The sequence below is a fragment of the Diorhabda carinulata genome, chromosome 10, assembly GCF_026250575.1.
Source record: "Diorhabda carinulata isolate Delta chromosome 10, icDioCari1.1, whole genome shotgun sequence".
NCBI classification, from domain to species: domain Eukaryota; kingdom Metazoa; phylum Arthropoda; class Insecta; order Coleoptera; family Chrysomelidae; genus Diorhabda; species Diorhabda carinulata.
In genome coordinates, this window is record NC_079469.1 from 9276895 (window position 1) to 9297681 (window position 20787).

General features: G+C 31.7%; 1 protein-coding gene across 3 annotated transcripts in view; it reads right to left on the bottom strand.

Annotated features, from left to right (window-relative positions):
• The window catches only part of LOC130899108 (neuroligin-4, X-linked-like), a 113297-nt gene that overhangs the window by 20791 nt on the left and 71719 nt on the right, over nucleotides 1-20787 (bottom strand). For all 3 annotated transcript variants that reach the window (XM_057808878.1, XM_057808877.1, XM_057808879.1), the window contains exons 5-6: nucleotides 17801-18080; nucleotides 4397-4793 (exon numbers count right to left, since the gene is read on the bottom strand). In XM_057808878.1, coding sequence (XP_057664861.1) covers nucleotides 4397-4793; nucleotides 17801-18080 — 677 coding nt within the window. The remainder of the gene's footprint in view (nucleotides 1-4396; nucleotides 4794-17800; nucleotides 18081-20787) is intronic.

Sequence of the window (20787 nt, forward strand, 5' to 3'; positions counted from 1 at the left end):
AATGCTCCTAATCAGGATGGCTGGGGCTAACAGTACCAGTTCGAATCAACTATTTTGAGAGAAGAGAAGTCACTCATCACATAAGTTAGGCGAAGAAGAGTACAAACTGGCAAAATTATGATAGAAGGTGGTAGGAAGGGATAGAATGAAGACAAACAAAATTGAGGTGGCAAACTAAATGAGAAACTGTCCAAAGGGCTAAAATACTGTGCATGAAACTGACCAGACCAGACCAGAACGGAACTCAGCCTGTTAGCTGAACATTCATTCCACTGTATTTGAACTGTATCCAGCTTAACTTGAAAAACATCGAAAAAACAGATGAATGTCAATGTAATGGAAAAAAACACGTCATCATGAAATGTAAGGACAGATTTTTATTGAGCACGCCATAGGCATTTATTAAATTAAATGAGCTGGTAGAAAATATCTTCAACAGACAACAACATAAGCACAATGTCGATGACGAAGTCTTCTCCACAAATTCTAGGAGAGGCTCACCCAACTGCAAACGACAATCAAATCTAATATTGTTGAAGATTGAGGTAGTTGTGGCACAATGGCGTGAAACTTATAATAACAGTATGAGATAAATAATATAAACATAGATGAGACTTGAAGACGAAATAGTTTGGAATAGTAAGTGAAATGACGGAAAGCAAGAATCCCCTAATCAAACTTAGACTGTAGATAGAAGCCTAGAAGTTTAAGATGATTTATTCAGAAATGGTACAGTTGCTGTTTAATGAAACATTTGTTCTAATGATTGTATCATTATTTATCTCGCGAAACAATAATCAAGCATAATTCTACCATATAATTCAATACTATAGTACTAGAATATAAGGAAGAACAGTCCAAGATGATTTAGAATTCTATTTGAAAAATTTTTACCCTGATTTTAGAGATAAGGCCACTTCAATGACATTTGCGGAGGAGTTGTTTGACTGTTGTATATATATTATAGGCTAGCAAACTTATATAATTTCAATTTATGAGAATTGAAGTAACAACTAATGGATATCGACATCGGATAAAAGGCAAAGTACCTCAAGTCGACTGGCACCACACAAGATGCTCAATATTCAAAACGAAAAGTGGAGAGGCAACTCCTTATTTCGTATTGTCCAGCCGCGTTTTCTCCGGGATTTTCAAGAATTTATCCTGGAAAGAACAATGAAAACACATCTAAATGAGGATGATTTTCAAAACTTGTACTCCATCATACCTTCGACCAAAATACATTCATTGTGAATTGCCCCACATGATCAGAATTAGATTACAATCAGATTAACCATATTCCGATGATTTTATGGGAAATTAGTTTGCAGTTGAATGAGTGAGGCAACTAAACTTAGTTTCACTAATTTATATAGCAACCTAAGGTAACTACTTAATTGTTCACATGTCATTCTCAAACTGAAAGTCACTTAGGTAAGTTAAAACCAAAAAAAAGAAGTATAGAAAACGAATTTGTTAATTTTTATAATATACACCAAATTAGTGAAATATTCTCAACACGCCACTGGTTTTATTTTTATTAGAGCTCCATTTTCCTCTAACAAACAAGGTTAGCTTTCCGTAAGAATCGATAAAGAGCTCAATGTTTCCGGAACGGAACTTTATTTGGGGTCTCGAATTAGATGTGTTGATAGATAACATAATTCTCTCTATAGAAACGATAATCACAATATTATATACGTCAAAATTGAAATATAACAACACTTTATGTCAATAAGCAGTCCATAATTCGAATGAAATTTAACTAACAAAAATAAGTCATTTGAAAGTCGGTTTTTTTCATTTTGCACTTCACAACAATGAATCAATTCCATTAGGATGTTATTGAATTAACTACATTCGATGCTATTTTACTTAATTTCGTTGTCGATAGGATTTTATTTATTCCAAAGTGTCATATTTTGGTGATAATTTTGTTTTTACGGATAGATGATCCAAATAATTATCACTCTCTAGCATTTTTGGAATTAATTTGTAGCAATATTCAGGCGTAGGCAAATTATGTGATATGAGTTGATTGGAATTTCTGAAACTACACCGACACTCACAGGGTTCACCTTCGGTTTCTGAAGACGATAACTTGGTTATGGAAAAGCACACAGTGGGAGTCAACTTTGAAATAAAGGCTTACATATTTTGATATTCTCGTACAATTACAACCAAATTTATAGAATTAATTTGGATAACTAGATCGGCACTATCACAGTAAAATTAGGATAATCAGCTCTTTATCGTAATTGTTTTGTTTCGTTTGCTGTGATTTCTATAGTGTATCTACCAGGAATATCTTCAAGAAGGCCTATGTTGGAAGACTGGGTTTGTAAAGTTCAGACTATGATCGTAATTAAGTATTTGGTTCAAGTTCTGGAAGAATCACGAAATTGATTTGAAATTTAAGACCCTGTGAATGCTCACGCAGTAGCAAATGCCTGTACGTAAAACTTATACCAATGTTATTATATAGATCCCTTATTATACAAATTCTACATATTTCATAAGATAATAATGACATAGGTTTATTGAAACTGTGAAACAGAAAAAGATAGGTCTAAACAATGAAACATCTGCTTAAAGTATTGTTAGGCTGTCACATTTTGTAGATCTCATCCAATCACAGTGATTCATGGAAATAACCTACAGACGTAAATCTTTGGAAAAAACTTTAAGTAAAATTCATTATGAAGTTTTGTATATCACATCGAAATGTGATGACCTGATGATGACATGACTTATTCACTGCTTGTCAGAACAGAAAATATTGATAATATATCGTAAGGGAAATTGTTTAATGCATGAATGACTTCAACTATGACTATTTTGAATTATTTTATACATAATATGCTATTATTCCAGTAATGTCATACTAGCAATGTAGATACGTAATACTCAATTGGCATATTTCTTTTAAAATAGCCTTTTTTCCTCTTTTAAAAATTCTTCTTCATCTCAATTTTCTATACGATACGTTAGGATATTAAGCGCGTGTTTTTAACGACAACCGCAGCTGTTATTCCCGATCATATTCAGAAGCTTGACTATTTATTCGCCAGTAGCGGATATTATTTTTGCATTTTATATTTTGCATACTTCTCTAATAGTTAAAACTAAAGCATCAAAATAAAAATATATATGGACCGTATTATCTAATCCATTTGGCATATTATCTTTATATGATGTTGGAAAACAGTAAGAAAGTTCACAGAAGAAAATAATTCATTAGTAGTTTCTGAGAATAATTATTCACTTAATACGAGGGCTGCTACTTTAATCTTGAGATAAGGCAACCCTGTTATGAATATGTCAAATCTGGCATTGCCATCACAAAGTTTGACATTTTTAATGGTGAATGTACTTAGAACGTGTTATCATACTAGTGCTATTTGAATTGTTTACAGATACTTGACACATTCATCTTGGTCAAAAAATCGTTTCAAATCACAAACATTTTCGTGCGATAATTTCCGATTTTTCCATGGCAGTGAGATAATCAACTGGCTTCGATTTTTGGTGATGGTGGCTTTTTTAGGTTTTCCGGATTCAACTTCGCTACAGGATGAATTTCGTGAAGATTGTCCAAAATCGACTTTCGACATATCGATGCTGTGCTGAAAACTGACATTGTACTAAACTGATTTTTCAAGATCGTCATGTGGCATACCGTGTTATTGAGGCATACTTTGGTATTTCCACTAGCATATCTCCAATATTGCATGAACATTTGGCTTTCAAAAAGATTTGTTCGCGTTGGATACAACATAATTTGATGATCGCTCAAAAAAGCTTGTGTCGATTGATGCAGAGAAATATTAAATTCAATGCGTTGCTTTAAAAGACGTCTATAAGATCATGACAAACAACCACTCATGGATCTATGCAAATTAATCCGGAAGTAAACAACAATTATTAACTGTATGAACCTTTCAATACGAACGAAAAGCTATTAGCGAACAAAGAATTCCATTAGATCTACGTAAAACAGCCAATTTTGGCTGATACACCAGCATTTGTTTGCCAGTAGTAAAGTCGATTTTTTCTTTGTTTTCTGGAGGGATATTTTTATATTATCTAATTCAGTTTTTTTGGTTTTTAAATAGCACCCTAAAAGCTGGCCAAGTTCACATGCATAAATATTGCATTCGACTTTTTTTTTGGCCGAATTTACTACCGCTCTAAATAGTATGTCCGGTTCACTAATCTCTGTTCCAATATCATGATATTATTTCTAAAAGAACATATCAATTGTTGAAAATTATTCCTAATGATTGAGAAGTAAGAGAGATACTGTTTATTATGTAAAATTCTGAATTAAACTGCTTGTGTTCTAACAACGTTATTACAACCACACTTTTATATAAAGAGCAACTAAAATACTCACTATATACTCTCGAGAATGTGTTTTGTGCTTAAAGACATAAAAATAAGACTGCATGTTGACTGTAGCGTGATATCTCGCCATTTGCACCAGCGGCGCCACAGAACGAGCGTCGGATAAGATATCAAGTAGAGTATCTCTGGCCTGTGATGCCTGATCGGGTTCGTGAGCCCTATAACCGTAAACTGGATCGTTCGCCTTATATGTTTGGGAAATGTCGTTTGCTCCGTACTCATCGAGCGTTCGTTGCAAGCAGAGTTCCGGCTTAATTTCACACCGGGAACGGAAGTATGTGCGGAGCTCTTGATCGCGTTCTTTTAAGAGGAGCCCTTGGCTTAACGCTACGGGGTCCAACAGATTTATGCTTTCTATTTCTGTTACTCCATACAATAATTCAAATCTGAAACAAGAATATTATGAACATATAATATTTGATTGATTGTGGCATCTTGAGAAAACGGAAAATATTTTCCGCTTTTTTCATATTGAAACGTAACTAACGACTCGTTGAAATTAAAATATTATCGTATAAAATAGGATTTTTCGAAAAAAATTCCCTGCCTCAATTTAATTCTGGATAACTTAGAATTTAGTTGCCATAGATTAAAAAGATTTTATGATGTTTCAGTTTTCATATCTATTTTCAATTTTTTTTTTAAATTTGAACTAGCTTTATGGTGTAAAGCTAGATATCTCTATGAGTAGACCTCTAGAGAGATGCACTCAAAGTAGAATAATATTGAGGGAGACTTGTATTTGTACAACGTAGAAGTAGGCTACGGATAGCCTGTGCCTAGCATATCACTTGAAATCTACTATAATTGATTAATTCTTTATTGGCATCTTATGAGGAATCGAAATGTTTCTTAATGCTTATATTATCAGCGCGATGTTGACTATATCGAGCACAGTGTGATTATTAACAATGGTCTAAAATACGCTTCTAGAATGAGAGGAGAGTTTATCGAAGACCAAAAGAGATCGTTTCCAGGATGCCATCGATGAACAACCACTGGACATCAACAAGGGGATATAAGAGGAAGGTTCTATTAACAAGAAATGAAGAAAAAAGATCGAATGAGTAATCGTGGATATCAGGTATGAGAATGAAAACCAACACCGTGGATTAATGTGGGTATTTAGAACGAGAAGTGTTTTTTAGAATGCAAGAAAATCAGATTATTCCTAACGTTGATAAGCCAGTGGTTTTTTGGTGTTTTTTCTCGTGTACTTTCTTTGTACCAACTCAATTTACTTTTATTGATAGCATAAGTTGTGAAACATTGTACATTTACCATAATTTTTGTAAATTTTATGTACTTTTTGGAATAAATCTGCATAAATTGGATTCGAAATATTATTTCCTTAATTAATCATGGAGCCTCTGGACTTATGTCATTTTCCAATCATCTATAGCATAATCAGTTCTTGCCTTCAAACCGAATATTGTATGAATCGATTAATTCATAAACATCCCTGTTGTCTGTAACTAATTTCATTTTGTGACATGAATCATTAATCATTCCATGTTCACCTATATACATCCTTACGTTTAAACATATGAATAATTCATGAGTAGACAGAAGTTCTGTATGTCGATATTCAATATTCACACTTATCCAACTATCAGTGTATTTGACCGCCTTTTTGTCTCATAATCATCATATTCTAACGTCCTTACTTCAGCAAAATAGCTGCAAGTTTGACATTAGTTGGTTCGTAGAAGTTATCACGTGGAAAATTGAAAATTAACACGACTATGATAATGAAAATAATTATTAAAACAAAACAAATTATGTGATGAACGCATTGAAAACAAATATTTCGAAATACATGTGAAAAAACTTATATTCATATCGCAGTTTAATTACGTTAACGAATATAGCAATTTTAAATGCTTATCACGGTAATATAGTTCATGAAGCTCTTTTGGAATACCCTAATTACCTCCACACAGAACTCATCATTTATTTATTTCCAATGAACAACGGTGTAAGCGAGATACTTTCACCTATTCTCCTCCGTGCGATTTCATAAATTATTCTAACTTGTTTAGCACAAGATAATAGAGTTAAAATGGTTTATAATGATAACAAACACGCGCTAGTGCTCCTTATTTTTCACTAAATTTGTGGAGAGTGGCCAAAATGTACGTAGATTTTATACATTTGATCATCTTCCTACTTTTATCCATTCCTTCGCTAATAATAAAGATTTCCATACATTTTCCACAATAAATGCAAAATTTCTGACTCAATAATGGTGACAATGATTGTATTCGGATCTCATTAAAATGCTTCGAAAGCAGCTTCATTTCATAAAATTCTTCCACGGTCAGATTTTCGATTACATGTTTTCAGAGGAAAATTAACATAGCTGTTTAGCATAAAATAGTTTGATCTAAAATTTATCAAATCGCTAAAGAAATGTTAGTATTCGTTAAATCAAAAGAAATTATAGAAATAAAGATAAAATTCGATCGACACAAGTTCGTATTTTTATTTCTGGGGTTTATCAAAGTGTTAACATGTCAAAATAGAGCTAATGAAATAGAAAACCACTGGTTGCAAATGATGAAATGTTATTGACAAATCAAATCATTGTTTTTTAAAATATTTTCTATCAAAATCAATACAGTTTTGCATGTGTTTGAACCAATTGTCGAAGCATTTTTCCCATTCCGATTGAGATATCTCCAAAACATGTCATTTGAACGCATCAATTGCCTCCTCATTATTTTGCAGTGAATTTTCTCAGTGAAATTATTTAATTACATTCGCTAATGCCTCTATTTTATCCCGTGGCGTCCAACATTACATTTTATGGGCATGAAAAGTTAGAGCTTGTATGAAGTTTTGATTAGTTATCTTTTTGGTATAAATTGAGCTGTGGCAAATTGTTCATTTCCAACTTTAATGACCAGAATATTCGAAGTATCAAACTATATTATGATGAGAAAATATTGGCACAATTTACAAGCTTAGTGGTAATTGTCTAGCTGTCCTACATCTACTAATTTCTAGCCAACGTTTAATCTTTAGCGTTTCGGCGAACCTCCTGACAACCACCACATTCCGATAAACGTTATCCTGGAATTAATCAGGCTACCACAAACATCCTACACAACTTACATTCAACCGAATAACAGTATAAATTGTCTCAATATAAATAAAAAAATTATTATTATTTGTACTTCAAAAAGTTTTTTAATTAAAAATTCTTCAAAATAAATGAAAGTTATATGAATAATTTTCTCAATTCATATGTGTTATAAATGTCCAAATGGTGTAGCATGTTTTCAAATTCTGAATTTGAAAATAGGTCAAACAACAATGCAAAACAGTAAATTGAGTAGATTGTTCATGACAATAACGTTATTCTTAATTTCAATATTTGAATGAGTTACACCAGACGGTTCACAAAAAAGTAGTTCTTTGCTTCATCCTGCGTGAAGGAGAAAGCTACAAGTTTTTTAAATTTAAAACACGTCTTATATTTAGATGGACAAGAATAATCAAATTCTTTTGATCAATCTATTATGGAATATAATCAAAGGTTAAGCTTGAAACCCCAGTCTAAATAAGCTCCTGCTCGTTGACATTATTGAGCATCAAATTTATAATATCTAGAAAGTATTTTAAATTTGAGGTTTTTATTGTAATTCTTGTAATCTTCAACCAATTTGATTTTATTGTTAGTAGTTTCTGTTTAAGAACATATTAAAATTTACTTGATTTGAGTTCTTATTGCCATAATAATTGAATAACCCACTCGTGCATCAAAATGGGCACATTATTTTCATACTCAACGTAGCTTTTGTCACAAGTTGCAGTCATTTATCTCCATATTTTGTAAAATAAAAGCTCTTGTAAATGCCCAATTTTAAAAATATAGTACATTCAATTAGAGAATTATCGGTAATTTTGATTAACATGTGCAATTACCCCTGAAAATAGAAGTAACCGAATTGAAACCCAATTTTCTGGAATTTCCAAAATAATGGATTAAGCGGCAATCCAAATTGTGTAGAATGTGAAGAAAAAGTTAAGGGTAATTATGATATGTTATAAATACTCTTTTCAGTATATATGTGAATGATGAATTTTTATCTCAAAACATTGTATGAGAAACATATTTCAGAGACACTTCTTTCTCGTTACGTATCATAAGAAGTCAAACCTCACTAAGAGCGTTTGTTAATTATCTCAGAGTTTGATGTTGAAAAAGAAAAGACACTCTTATATTACCTCAAAGGAATTACTCTGTTTCTATGGAAGTGTTGATGGTAACATTTTGCTCCTGCAATTCATCTAATCAGAAGATTTTCCTTCTTATTTGGTTTGGATTTTTGCTGAATCGTATTATTCTGATTCTAATCTCTATTTTGAATCTTTTTTAGGTTATAAGCACATTATAATTTGAGAAAAATACTATTCTGCTTATAAATATTATGTGACCTATTCGCCTCATAGCTTCACTCTTGCCAAAAAGCCATATTAATATCTTGAGAAATATTTTGAAAATGTAGTATACTTGAATAACAAGTAAATCGATATTATGCTACTCAGTACATGGATAAAGTTTCATTTCATCTGCTTGTATTTAACAGAACGATAATTTTCACTTTCTCTGTCGTTTTTTATTATCACGATATTCGTTGTGACATCTCAATTCCTCAGTCTGAGAGTAATATCTTTATTATTGTTGAAAAAAAAGTTGTGGCAAAAACTTTACTTTTACTGTTTCCTTCCTGGCTTGATTCTAATTTAGATTACTTTCATGAACTCATTCCTCTGACAGCGGGCAGTCTTGTAAATGACAAAATGGTTTCTCTCGAGAATTAGGATAATACTGCAGAGTAAAAAACATTATTTCTACGAATAAGTTACTTGTGGAATTAAGTGAGAAAGTAGAATATTCACTTCGATGAAGCAGTAATTTAATATAGATCATACAGGATTTTTGAAATAATTGCAATATTTTAAATATTTGAAATTCACTTTACTTCCTATACGATAATCGAGCTCTTCAACAAAATCTGTGCATTTTCAAGGCACAAAATTTAGTCTATATCATTCAATAAGAAGTGGGGGAGAATGAGAACCTTGTTATGAAAAAATACCTGATACATGATCTTGTTTCGAAAAGCTTTTCTCTAGCAAATTTTAATGTCCTAATAAAATATAGTGAGAATATAATAGAACATTCAATTGTGAGAAAAATTACATTTCACGTTTTCAATCAATTGATAAGGAAATATATTGTTTTCTGACGTTATATATGTTGTACTTTTTCTAAATTATGAATGCATTCCAGGGAATTGGTTAGAACATTTGCCCATTTAATAATTTGATTTAGATTATAGTATCGAATAATTTTGTAAGAAAGGCCACATTGAAATTCTCCATAAATTATGTCGTCATCCACCATAGGTTTCCATATGAAAATGCTGACGGCATATCTCTTATTCGATTTTCTGAACTAGACTTTCTAGAAACTTTCAGTTCTAAACTTGCCTCAGTTCTAAACTAGCAAACATCTTTTAGTGTAATTGCCTTTTAATTTTTCAGTTTTTAAATTTATTATTAATAATACCCTTTACTCAGGGCAGTGATCGATGAATCATCAATCACTGCTCTCAGATGTTTTCTTGATTTATATATTATATATTGTGTTACTATAAAAAATCTGTTTTCACTATTTTATCATGTAAAACACTACTATATATTTTCCATTTAATTCTGTACACATAAAAAACTGGAAACAGACCAGTCTCAAGCCTGGGACCTGCAGTTTTAAGGTGCGGAGCCTTGACACTGACATCTACATTTAGTGTGTTTATCGTGTACTACTTTTTGATGTAACATGGTTTTTGAAATAGTCTATCTCCTCCAATAAGACGTTGGGGAGAGTGAGAAACTTGTTATGAAGAACTGCCTGTAAATCTGGTTTTGTACAGCAGATTTTGATAAACTTTGATCTTGTTTGAAAACGTTACAGTTATACAAAATGTACCAGACTCAAACCAGGAACCTGCAGTTTTAAGGCACGGAGCATTAACTTTGAACTATCATCTACATCTAATGTGCTTGTCGCGCATCTGTTTTTAATGTAACATAGTTTTTGGAACACTTTATAGATTCAAGTACCTTTTGAAACAATATAATTTTGACTCAAATCTGTCAACATCATTGTGTGTATAGATTTCTCAGTGTTTTCATAATTTATGTTAGATGTTGTTAAAAAAAACAATTAAATATGTAAGTAGAAATTGAAAGTAACTTTTCTTTAACACTACCTGAAATTAGAGAAACTGCTGAAGTATATTTTATAGCATATGAATTCTGAACTGGCTGAAGGGATTATTAATTACTATGAATATATACCAACACAATATTTGTTGAGCTAATATATAAATTTTGTGTTGATTATTATGGAGATATTATAAGATTATTATAACTTTCCATAACTATGTAATATGTTTAAATGAAGAAGAATACATTGTATGAAATATTTTTAAGAATAAAATAGTGTTTCTAATAATATAACAAAATTTATCAACAACAAAACTTCAATAAAAATATTTAGTAGTCGTAGTCGATAGTCGATTCTAAATCGATGATTTATGTCATCAAACCTCACCTCAAGGATAATAACCTTCATTCTACACTCGTGAATAATGTATTATCAAAACTATTATTCAAATCGTGTGTTTCCAATTTTCGTAGTCACAACGCCATGTCTTTGTAAGATGAATAGATAAATTTGCCTGAAACTATAACGATAATGTTTTCTTCAGCAAACACTTCCCAAGGTGCATCTTTTAGAAATTGTTCAATATCTTCAGATATGTGCCGGTTTTGAGATACATTTTTCTTTTTTTTTTTTCGTCTCAAAACGTTTTGCATACTTTCGTATATCGATACGATTTAAAATAATTTTGGTACTGGGACCATAATATCCTTGATAACTTTTCTTTAGGTCAGAAAAGATGTATTGAAAAAAATTTTCATATCAACATAAAATAGATATAAAATACGAGTATAACCTTGTTCATCCGATTATTTATTACTATCTGTTTTCCTAATTGGAGTTACTGATTGTTGCGGCTATAGAAAAATGAATAGCTTCATCAATCATCAATTAATTTCGGTGGAGCGCCACGGATAATTATGATATCAGTTCCTTCACCCCAAATTTGTGCAAAGGTCGGATTCATCGACTTCAATAGCATAGACAAAGATATTAAACATTGTATCAATTTCACATGAAAACGATAAAATTATCAGAGAAATGTAATTGTGTGTGGGTGTAACGAAGTTTTATTTATCGATTCGGACTCGCTCGGTCCAAGCTATTAGCGTAATTCAATATTTATAAACAGAGACTCCAAAATCAGCATAACAAGATGAATTGGGAAAAAAACAAACCCAAATCGATACGAGATTTATCTAGGCATATAAAAAATTAACAGCAAAACCAGTGAATCTGCAAAAAAATTCCCATCATTTGTTACTTCTCAAACGTGCACAATAATCTGGTTTCAAATTCAGTTTAAGACATTTCATGTCTTAGAACATTTCATTTCAAATAGAAAGATTGGTGGTGAATTTAGCTACAATTTTATCTTCTCAACTCCTGATTTCACAATTTGCTGCTGATGTAGTTTCCTCTGTTATTCTTTTTTCTTCAGGTTAGCTATAAGCTATTATATCTCGAATTTTCACCTCTATATTAATTCCATCTATGTTTAATTTATTTTGTTGTGGCTCATAATATGACTACAATTTCAACTATAACTGATACTACTGGTCTCACCATCAAGGATGTCACCGATTTCCTTTCTGTTCCTGTAATGTATCATTGTTCTCTCCAGCTTAAATTGCTTGCTCCAGTTATCTTTTATCCTTTTCTCGACTGTATAATACCAAGTGTTCTAATTGAATAGATTTCTTCAATACTTTCGTAAATAACTGTTCAATATTATATCAATATTATGGAACCAATGACTTCTTCAGCACTCAATATAGGTTTGAGCAGAAATTATTTTGCCTCTACAACTTTGTACTTAGAATGAAAAAGGATTGGTACTGTGTAAGCCTAGAAGTCGTTTCTCTTTAATTTAATGAGGTTGCAAGGTTTCTCAGATATATAATATCCAAGATTAATTTTTGTCATTTGAAGAGGTACGGAAGACTTGAGATTTGAATGAATGATAATATAGTATTTAAAGAGACTCGATTAAGTACTTGTGGAACGTGTAGAGTATAGTGTATGAATTCTAGGTGAGAAAATATCTCCACAACTCTATAATTAGACTAGAGCATAGTGGCGAATTCCTTTGCAAAATTGTAATGTAATGTAATGTAAGTCCGTGAGTTCCTGATTACAAAAGTTTAAGATGACACTTGAAATCTTTTGATGTTATTGTTTAAATAAAAAAAACTAAATAATGCATTTTTTACAATCAATTAATTTTGTTTTATATTCTTTACAATATTTTGAATAAAAAATTCCTCATATTCACTATTGCATCTCGTACCTTTAAATTGTTTTAAATTTTTGAAAATTGAAAATCTACGTAAATCCTAATTTTCTTTAATCACATAATTCACCTAAGAAATTGAAATGCTATAATTTTAAGTTTTTCATAGATTATTTCAACTATAAATAGTAAAATAACCTCAATAGATTATTAAAATTATTATTACTGTTTCTAATATTAATCTATTGAATCTATTGAGTTTATTATATGTTTTATTCACATTATCTCACATCTCTATATATAAGATGAGTATGAGAAAAGCGTATGACGGGCCAAAAAAATGATTTGTTATTTTTCATCAATAATACGTTAAATAAAATTATTATTACTGTTTCAAATAGTGAATTTTCCACCTGATGGTTTTATGTAATAAGATTTTTTTTTATTTTCAAGACATTTTAGATAACTTTTTAGGTAATTGTTATCATGAAGATTTTGCTTGAAAAATAATTAGCAGGATATATCATGAAAATAAACTCAGTTTTCAATGAAATAGAAGAAGACAGATTAACCTTTTGTGACCTATGAGAAATTTCTACCTGTTACGATGAACACACCTGGTAATTCTTTTTCATGATTATATTTATTTATCAACTTCAAGTTTTCACATGAAATTTACAAGATTTGAATGAAAACTTCTCTGAGTAGTTTTAGAAAGATTTTCTGCATTACGTGATACTATTCAAGCTTTCATGTTAAAAAAAGGCAAACCTAACAAAATGCAAACAAAGTTGAGGCTGTGGGAAAATCAGGTCAAAAATCTAAGTTTGGACCATGTCCGACATTTACAATCATTTGGCACAGTGAACCAAAAAAATGAATGAATATTCTCATCTTCTGCAAAATTTTATTACGGAATTCAACAATCGTTTTGAAGACTTTCACAAAATGAATGAAATGGAATTCCCAAGTTTCAACAATCCATTCGATTTTAAAGCTTTTGCAAATGGAGTTGATAGATCTTCAATCGGTCAGTATTTAAAAACAACCCAATGAAATCCAATCACATTTTATACACATTATCTTAAGAGTTTGGATAATTACTCGGAATGAAAAAAGCATTCAGCACGCATTCTTTGCATATTTGGTAGCACCTATTTATGTGAGCAGATGTTTGAATCCTGAAAATAAATGAAAACAAACATCGCACAAGACTTAAGAATGACCATCTCCAATCAATTCTTAAAATAACTACAACGAATATGATACCTGACATCAATGAGCTTGTCAAAAACAAGACAAGTCAGGTATCCGGATTCTCGAGCTCAACTATATACGATATTATATACTTATATAATTTAATAAATAAAATGATTCTGTAATAGTTTATTAGTGTGTTCGAACAAATATGTGATAAGTTTTCCTTTCTCCCGGGTATCTCAAATATTGTTTTTTTTTAAGATTTTGAATATTTTTGACGATAAGTTGATATTGAAACTCCAATAAATGGTGAAGGTAGAGTAGAAGGTAGTTTTCCTCCATTGTTTGAAGACCTAATGTACAAAGGGAATAGTGAATGTCACGAGAAAGTATTCCTATACAATAAGGCAATATTCAAATATTGTTGGGTATTTATAAAAATTACTTCCGTTATGACAATTTCGAGTATGACTATAGACAAAAAAGCATATGAACTTTGTATTGAATTTTAATGTTCGTTAGCCTTAACCCAAAGTCTTGGACAACAACATTTACATAAACTTACTAAAAGATATATGAGAAAAGCAGGATTGGTTCACTTTTTTTATTTTTGAGGTAACTTAAAATGACACTGTATATGAAATTACTTATCCATATAGCTACAAAAGCTGTCAAACTCTTCACAATGCGAGAGAGGATTTATTGATTTAATAGTGTTAACAACTACATAAAGTAGACATTATTGTTCGATGTCAGAGTTTACAAATACTCATTCAATATTCCAACAATCAATAGAAGGGGCTGTATTGAACTAGTGGGTATATAATACAAAAGTTGTCAGTTGATGTTAACGGCAAGAAAATACAGATTAACTGATAGAGTGGATGAACAAAAACAAACCATTACTCTAAGATTGTTTTTAGATAATTTTGAACTATGAAATATTTGTAATAATCCAGATTTGATTCAGACAAAATCAAAAACAGGAGTTCCTAAAATACTTAAAGTAGTGCAGATTAGGTCATCACGATCAATAATCCTCCAGTCTAGTAAACAAAAAACAAGTTTTCCAGCCAAAGTTTTTTCTATTCATTACAATAGTTTCATTTTTATAGAACCATACTTATTCCGTTCCAGGGATAATTTTCTAATTTAATGATATTTATTTTCTTGTATAAGCTTCTACAGATCTATTGTAGCGGGGAGTATTTAGTGGCTGAAGACGTACACCCCATCTCAAATTCTTCTGAGCGGTTCAATGATGAATGATGAATCATTATCTTCTTTTCAAATAGTCCTTTATCAATATGCATGCATCTTACAGTTCATATTTCATAAAGTTGTTGGTTGCAGTCTTCAGGCAACTTTCGCAGGATTCTGTAGTACCCTTTTAAAAAGAAGCTTTTTGATGCTGACATAGTCATCGTGATGTTTCGTATCTCAGACACTACATTCAAGTTTTCTTATCATATCTGCTTGTACAGTCAGACTTAAGCTCCATATATGAATCAATAACGTTTGGAAGTTGGGCCATTGCCTTAAGGGTATTTTCCTGGTTAAGAAAAATAGAGAAACGATATCCTTGTTGTTCTAAAAACAGGAGACTGAAAGAAGTCTGACAAACTGTTGAAGCGAATCGGTTCAAGACTTTGACAGATGGTACTTAAAGGAGAAAAAATTTAAGAAGCAGAATTTAGTAAGGAATATAATTACTAATCTTTAGAAAGTACTTCAAAATTTTCTTCTTCAGTTTTACATCCAAAATCATCTCCAACAGCGAATTCGTCTGAGTATTATTACATTAGTTGCAAAAGTCACGTAGATTGGTGCATCTACGCGATGCTGCCAAATCATGTAATACTACTTTAGAATAATAAAGGCAATATTCATCATCTGATAGAGGGATAATAAATTTTATACTTGAAAAGTATTCTGCAGATAGCTTAGGAGCTTTACTTGTAGGAAAACTCATATGTGATTAAAATCAACAGAAAACCTAACTAAATATATTAATATATTATATAGGCATGTTTTACAATTTGTCATTAACATCTTGAGAGATGAACTGCAAGCTGGCGTAGCTACAAAATTACTCATTTACTTACCTGATCCTGAAGCCTTTCTAACTTTTCAGGTGGAAAGTATACTGGAATTTTCATTATGCGGGCTTCCTTTTCGACAGCAGTTTCCATTCATTCTGTATTCTATTTCCTGCCATTTCAATTTCTTCTATCCAGCTCCTCCTCGGTATTCATTTCTTCTCTTTGTGAGTCCGTGCTTCATATTTCTTCCGTATTAATATTTCTCACACGATTCATAACATAACCAAACCATTTTAATAATTGTAATTCATCGATTTTGTTTTGAATTGATTTAAAATTAAACTTTCTCATATTATGTTATTCCTTATTTTGTCGTATCTCTATTTTTCATTTTAGTTTTCCTTTTTGGATATGTATAGTGAATAATCTTCCAACTACTCCAGTGCCAAAATATATATGGCTTTTGATCTGCTCTATATTTAGTTCCAATTTTATCTCATATGTCTTCTCCTTTTAACTTATTACCACCGTCTTTCGTTTTGTGTTTAGTTTCATATTCACTATCTGTGGACTGTCATTGTATAGTTTTAAGTTTGAGATCAAGGTTTTTCATCTCCCGTTATCTGCGATTAGTTTCTCTAATATTTGATGTCTTCCATTTTCCAATGTTCGAATTTATATTTCTGAATTATCTTTCGATTCATTCATCTAATACTATGGTAAATAATAATTGACATAGTATTCCTTGTATTATTGTTTTGAATCTAATTGATACCTTTTGACTTTGATATAGTTTATGTGAAGCGCTTACTCCGTTTATCAGTTTTTGTTCCATACCTCTGTATTCTAGGATCTTCCATAAGTCCTTCCTATTGATGCAAATGCTTTTTCAAGATGTATAAAACACAGGTGTATCATCACTTACTACTTTTTCAGTTATTTGTCTAATTAGGAAGCTTCATCTGTAATTCCTCTGTTCTAAATCTTTGTGGTTTATCTTCTATGGTTCTTTCTAGATCGTCTCTTAGTCTGATTTCTATTATTCTCGTATATATGCTGCCGAATATTCTTAATAATGTGATTCCTCCATAAATCTTCCAGTTTCTTGTAGTTTTTTTTATTTTCTCTCTCAGCCATAATACTAATTTCTTTATTGTCAAATTTATATCAATAATAAATATCTAAGTGATTTCCAACCTTTACAGAGGAAAAATTATCAACAAGTTAATATTTTAATATTTTTCATATGATTCTTAAAATATGTTCCTTACTCAAATACAATCACCACAATATCGACGATAATAGATATTGCAAGACGATAAATCCGGCACTGAAGTTATTACTCAAGTTCAGGTAGAGAAGAAACATAATTCTTTGTTTCGAGAACACTCCATTCAAATTCCAAACACTTCACATTCCCGACAATGTTTACATAATTCAAAACGTTTTCGAAAGATGCACAATTCGACCTCTCGCCTTATTCAAATTTGAGGGGCTGTTCATTTCGTTCCTTCACGGTTAAAGTGATATAGAATGTAAGTAATAAGTTCACCCTTGAGAGCCCATCCCTTAGTTTGCATACATTCTATTATTACTATTAAACCCGCGATTTAATTCATGGAGTAACTATTTTCTACCAACTATAGTGAAATATTATATAGATCACTATACACACTTTACCTGCGAAAAATATCATTGTACTGAGTCATAGATTTCTTTGGATCGTTTGGTACCACTAGAGAATCTACTAGTGGACCAAACCGCGTTTTGTAGTCTCGAGTATTTGCTGCCGCTGTCATGATTTCGTCCAACCTTTTTCTTCGCAAACACTCGGCAAAATCATCATGTATTTGACAGTTAAGTGCTTTTGCTACTTGATACGTGACCTCGCCAGGATTACCGGCTAACGCCCAATCTGCCAGCGCCGTACCTCCCATTAGAATAGCTCGGTGAAATAAACCTGTAACAAAAACATGCGATATGAAATTTTTAATTGAATGAATCTATACGCCTTCATTGTTTTTGTATTAAAGCCCTTAATGTCTCTATTAGGTATTATTACATAAAATTGTTTTGAGGAATGACCAATTCCGTTGTGAGCTTAATTACTGGTACAATATTATAACATGTACCTAATTGCAGTTTACTCTGCTTCTAATTCTTCCTCTTCTTCCATGTGCATTTTCCGTCTCCTTAACGTTGTCGATTACAATGGCAAAAGCTGTCCGGCAATCTGCCAAGCCAAAAAAATCACCAGCTCTTCTGATGCCGCTCCACTTTCGAATATTTCTGTTTCTAATGTTGCTTCAATTTTTTCAACTACTACATTTCTACAGTGTATTTTGTTTTAAAATTGATTTTTATTAAAGGAGATCTTCAACAAATATGACTTTTTTATGACAAAATTCGCAACAACCGTATAATTTTTTTCACAATACAAGTTAAATGTTAGTACTTCATTTACAGATAATTGTTATATTAAGTTTATGATCGAGATCTGTCTGAGGTTGAGTTCAGTAATATTGTATTTAGGTCCTAAGATTTCAGATGTTGTTCGTGGTAGATTTGATGATTATTTTTCTGCGTTAAAAGATGGATACTCTGTGATTATGTGTTTTATAGTCAATTTGCAATTGTAGTTTAGGTTCAGGTTTAGCATCAAATAAGTAGCTACGGGTCATAGTTTCACGGAGTCCATCACTTCATGAAGCTTGGGTGTGGACTTTGACCAACTGTTCTTCCATTCATTGAGCACTTTACGTTTTAGGGTTGACTTAATATCGGCACTAGTTAAAAAGCTCACGCACTCCGCACTATTGCTATTTAAGGCTTCCTTAGCGACCAAGTCTGTCTCTTTAGCTCGATCCAAATACTCATTTGACTCACTTATCTGAAAGTTCGCATTTCACAGATTTTTTCCATCTACGATCTAGTATTCTGGCTAACCATTAGAGGTTAACTAATTTTACTCTCCACAGGCAGAGTTGCTAAATGTCTGGTTTTTTTTCTGAAACATGAAGCCAAAATTTGCTCTACGATACATCCAAAACTAGCAAGTTCAGATTTATTTGCATTCATACTACATTGACAATCTATTTTCAGCTCATCTGCATAAAATCAAGACTTGTTATAATACTGATTGCATGACATTTGTGAGTGAGTATTTGTTTAGGAATATGGAATTAAATGCGCATACGAACGCCAAATTATGAGAAAAATTATGTTTATAAAAGGCTTACTGCTCATGTTTTTGGACAGACAAATAGAAAGAAGTATTAATAATTGGATATGACTTTATTCTTCTTAAAATATTCTCCATTCAGATCAATACACTTTTAACAAATAGTCGAAACAGATTCTCCATTCTAATTGATTCTGATTGCTATCTGGGGGAAGAAAGAGACATCATTGGGTGCCAAATAAGGACTGTACAACTCGATGTACTGACAAATCAAAAACGTTTTTTCAACTGATCTGTGAGATTTCGCATTGGAGAATGATTGTTCTCCTACGATTGGTTTCTCTGATTTCGTCGAATACTTCTGGCAAATAAATACTGGTGTACCATTCGAGATTGACCGTTCTACGTTACTAGAATAGAACTTTGGTGTAATGTCCAGTTATTACGAAAAAAAACAGACCTCGTGCGCTTGTCTTGAATGACCTATATATAGTCGACTGTTAAGTTTCAGGTTTATATGAATAGCTACATGATTCGTCGCCTTTAACGCTTTTATAGATGTCTTTTGAAGCACAGCGATTGAATTTTTTCTGCATTTATTTGCACCAATCGACAGAAGCTTTTTTGAGCTCGCCAAATTTTCTTGCGATATCGAGGGCATGCGAGTGGTAATGATGCCCGAGTATACTTCAATCTCGCGGCATGTCACATGACGACTTTATAATATCAGTTCACGAAACGATGCTTTCTAGCACAACAGCCGATTTTGATCCACCTTCACAAAATTCATCCTGTAGCGATGTGCGACAACGATTGAGTTTTATCACCAAAAATCGAAGCGAGTTGATCGACACAGTGTTGATCAAGATGAATTTTTTATCTGTGAAAAACTCAAATAGTGCTCGTAGAACAACAACACGTTTTGAGTATATTCACCAACAAAAATGTCAAACTTTATGGTGACAATGTCAGTTTTCAATACTTAAGTAGCAACCCTCGGACTTATATACTTTACCGACGCAAATTTTTTCACAAACAAAAAGATTGCCTTAGCCCGTTTTATCAGCAATATACAGTGACATCAAATGCTATACTATTGCCTAAATATCAATTGAATTAATTCACACTTTGTTGTTAGATAAAACTCTGAACTTATTTACCTTACGAATACTGTAAATATATACGCATATAACTCTTTGTATTCCAAGTTAGATAAAATTTCATTTTAACAAACAGTTTTATTTCCAAAAGAGCTAGCAAAAAAATCATTTTTTTGAAGTGAAAATATTCTTAATTATGAGTGTTGATCTGTTCACACCTCTTACACAGTAACAATTAATTCTATTTCGCATAAGACATTTTTCCTTCAAATTTTCTGGCATTTTTACTGCTCAAATTATCATGAAGATATTCTCCACACATGACAACAAACTGATGTGTCAAACAGAAGAAATCCAGTAGGATGCGCATACTGGCAATTCAGGAT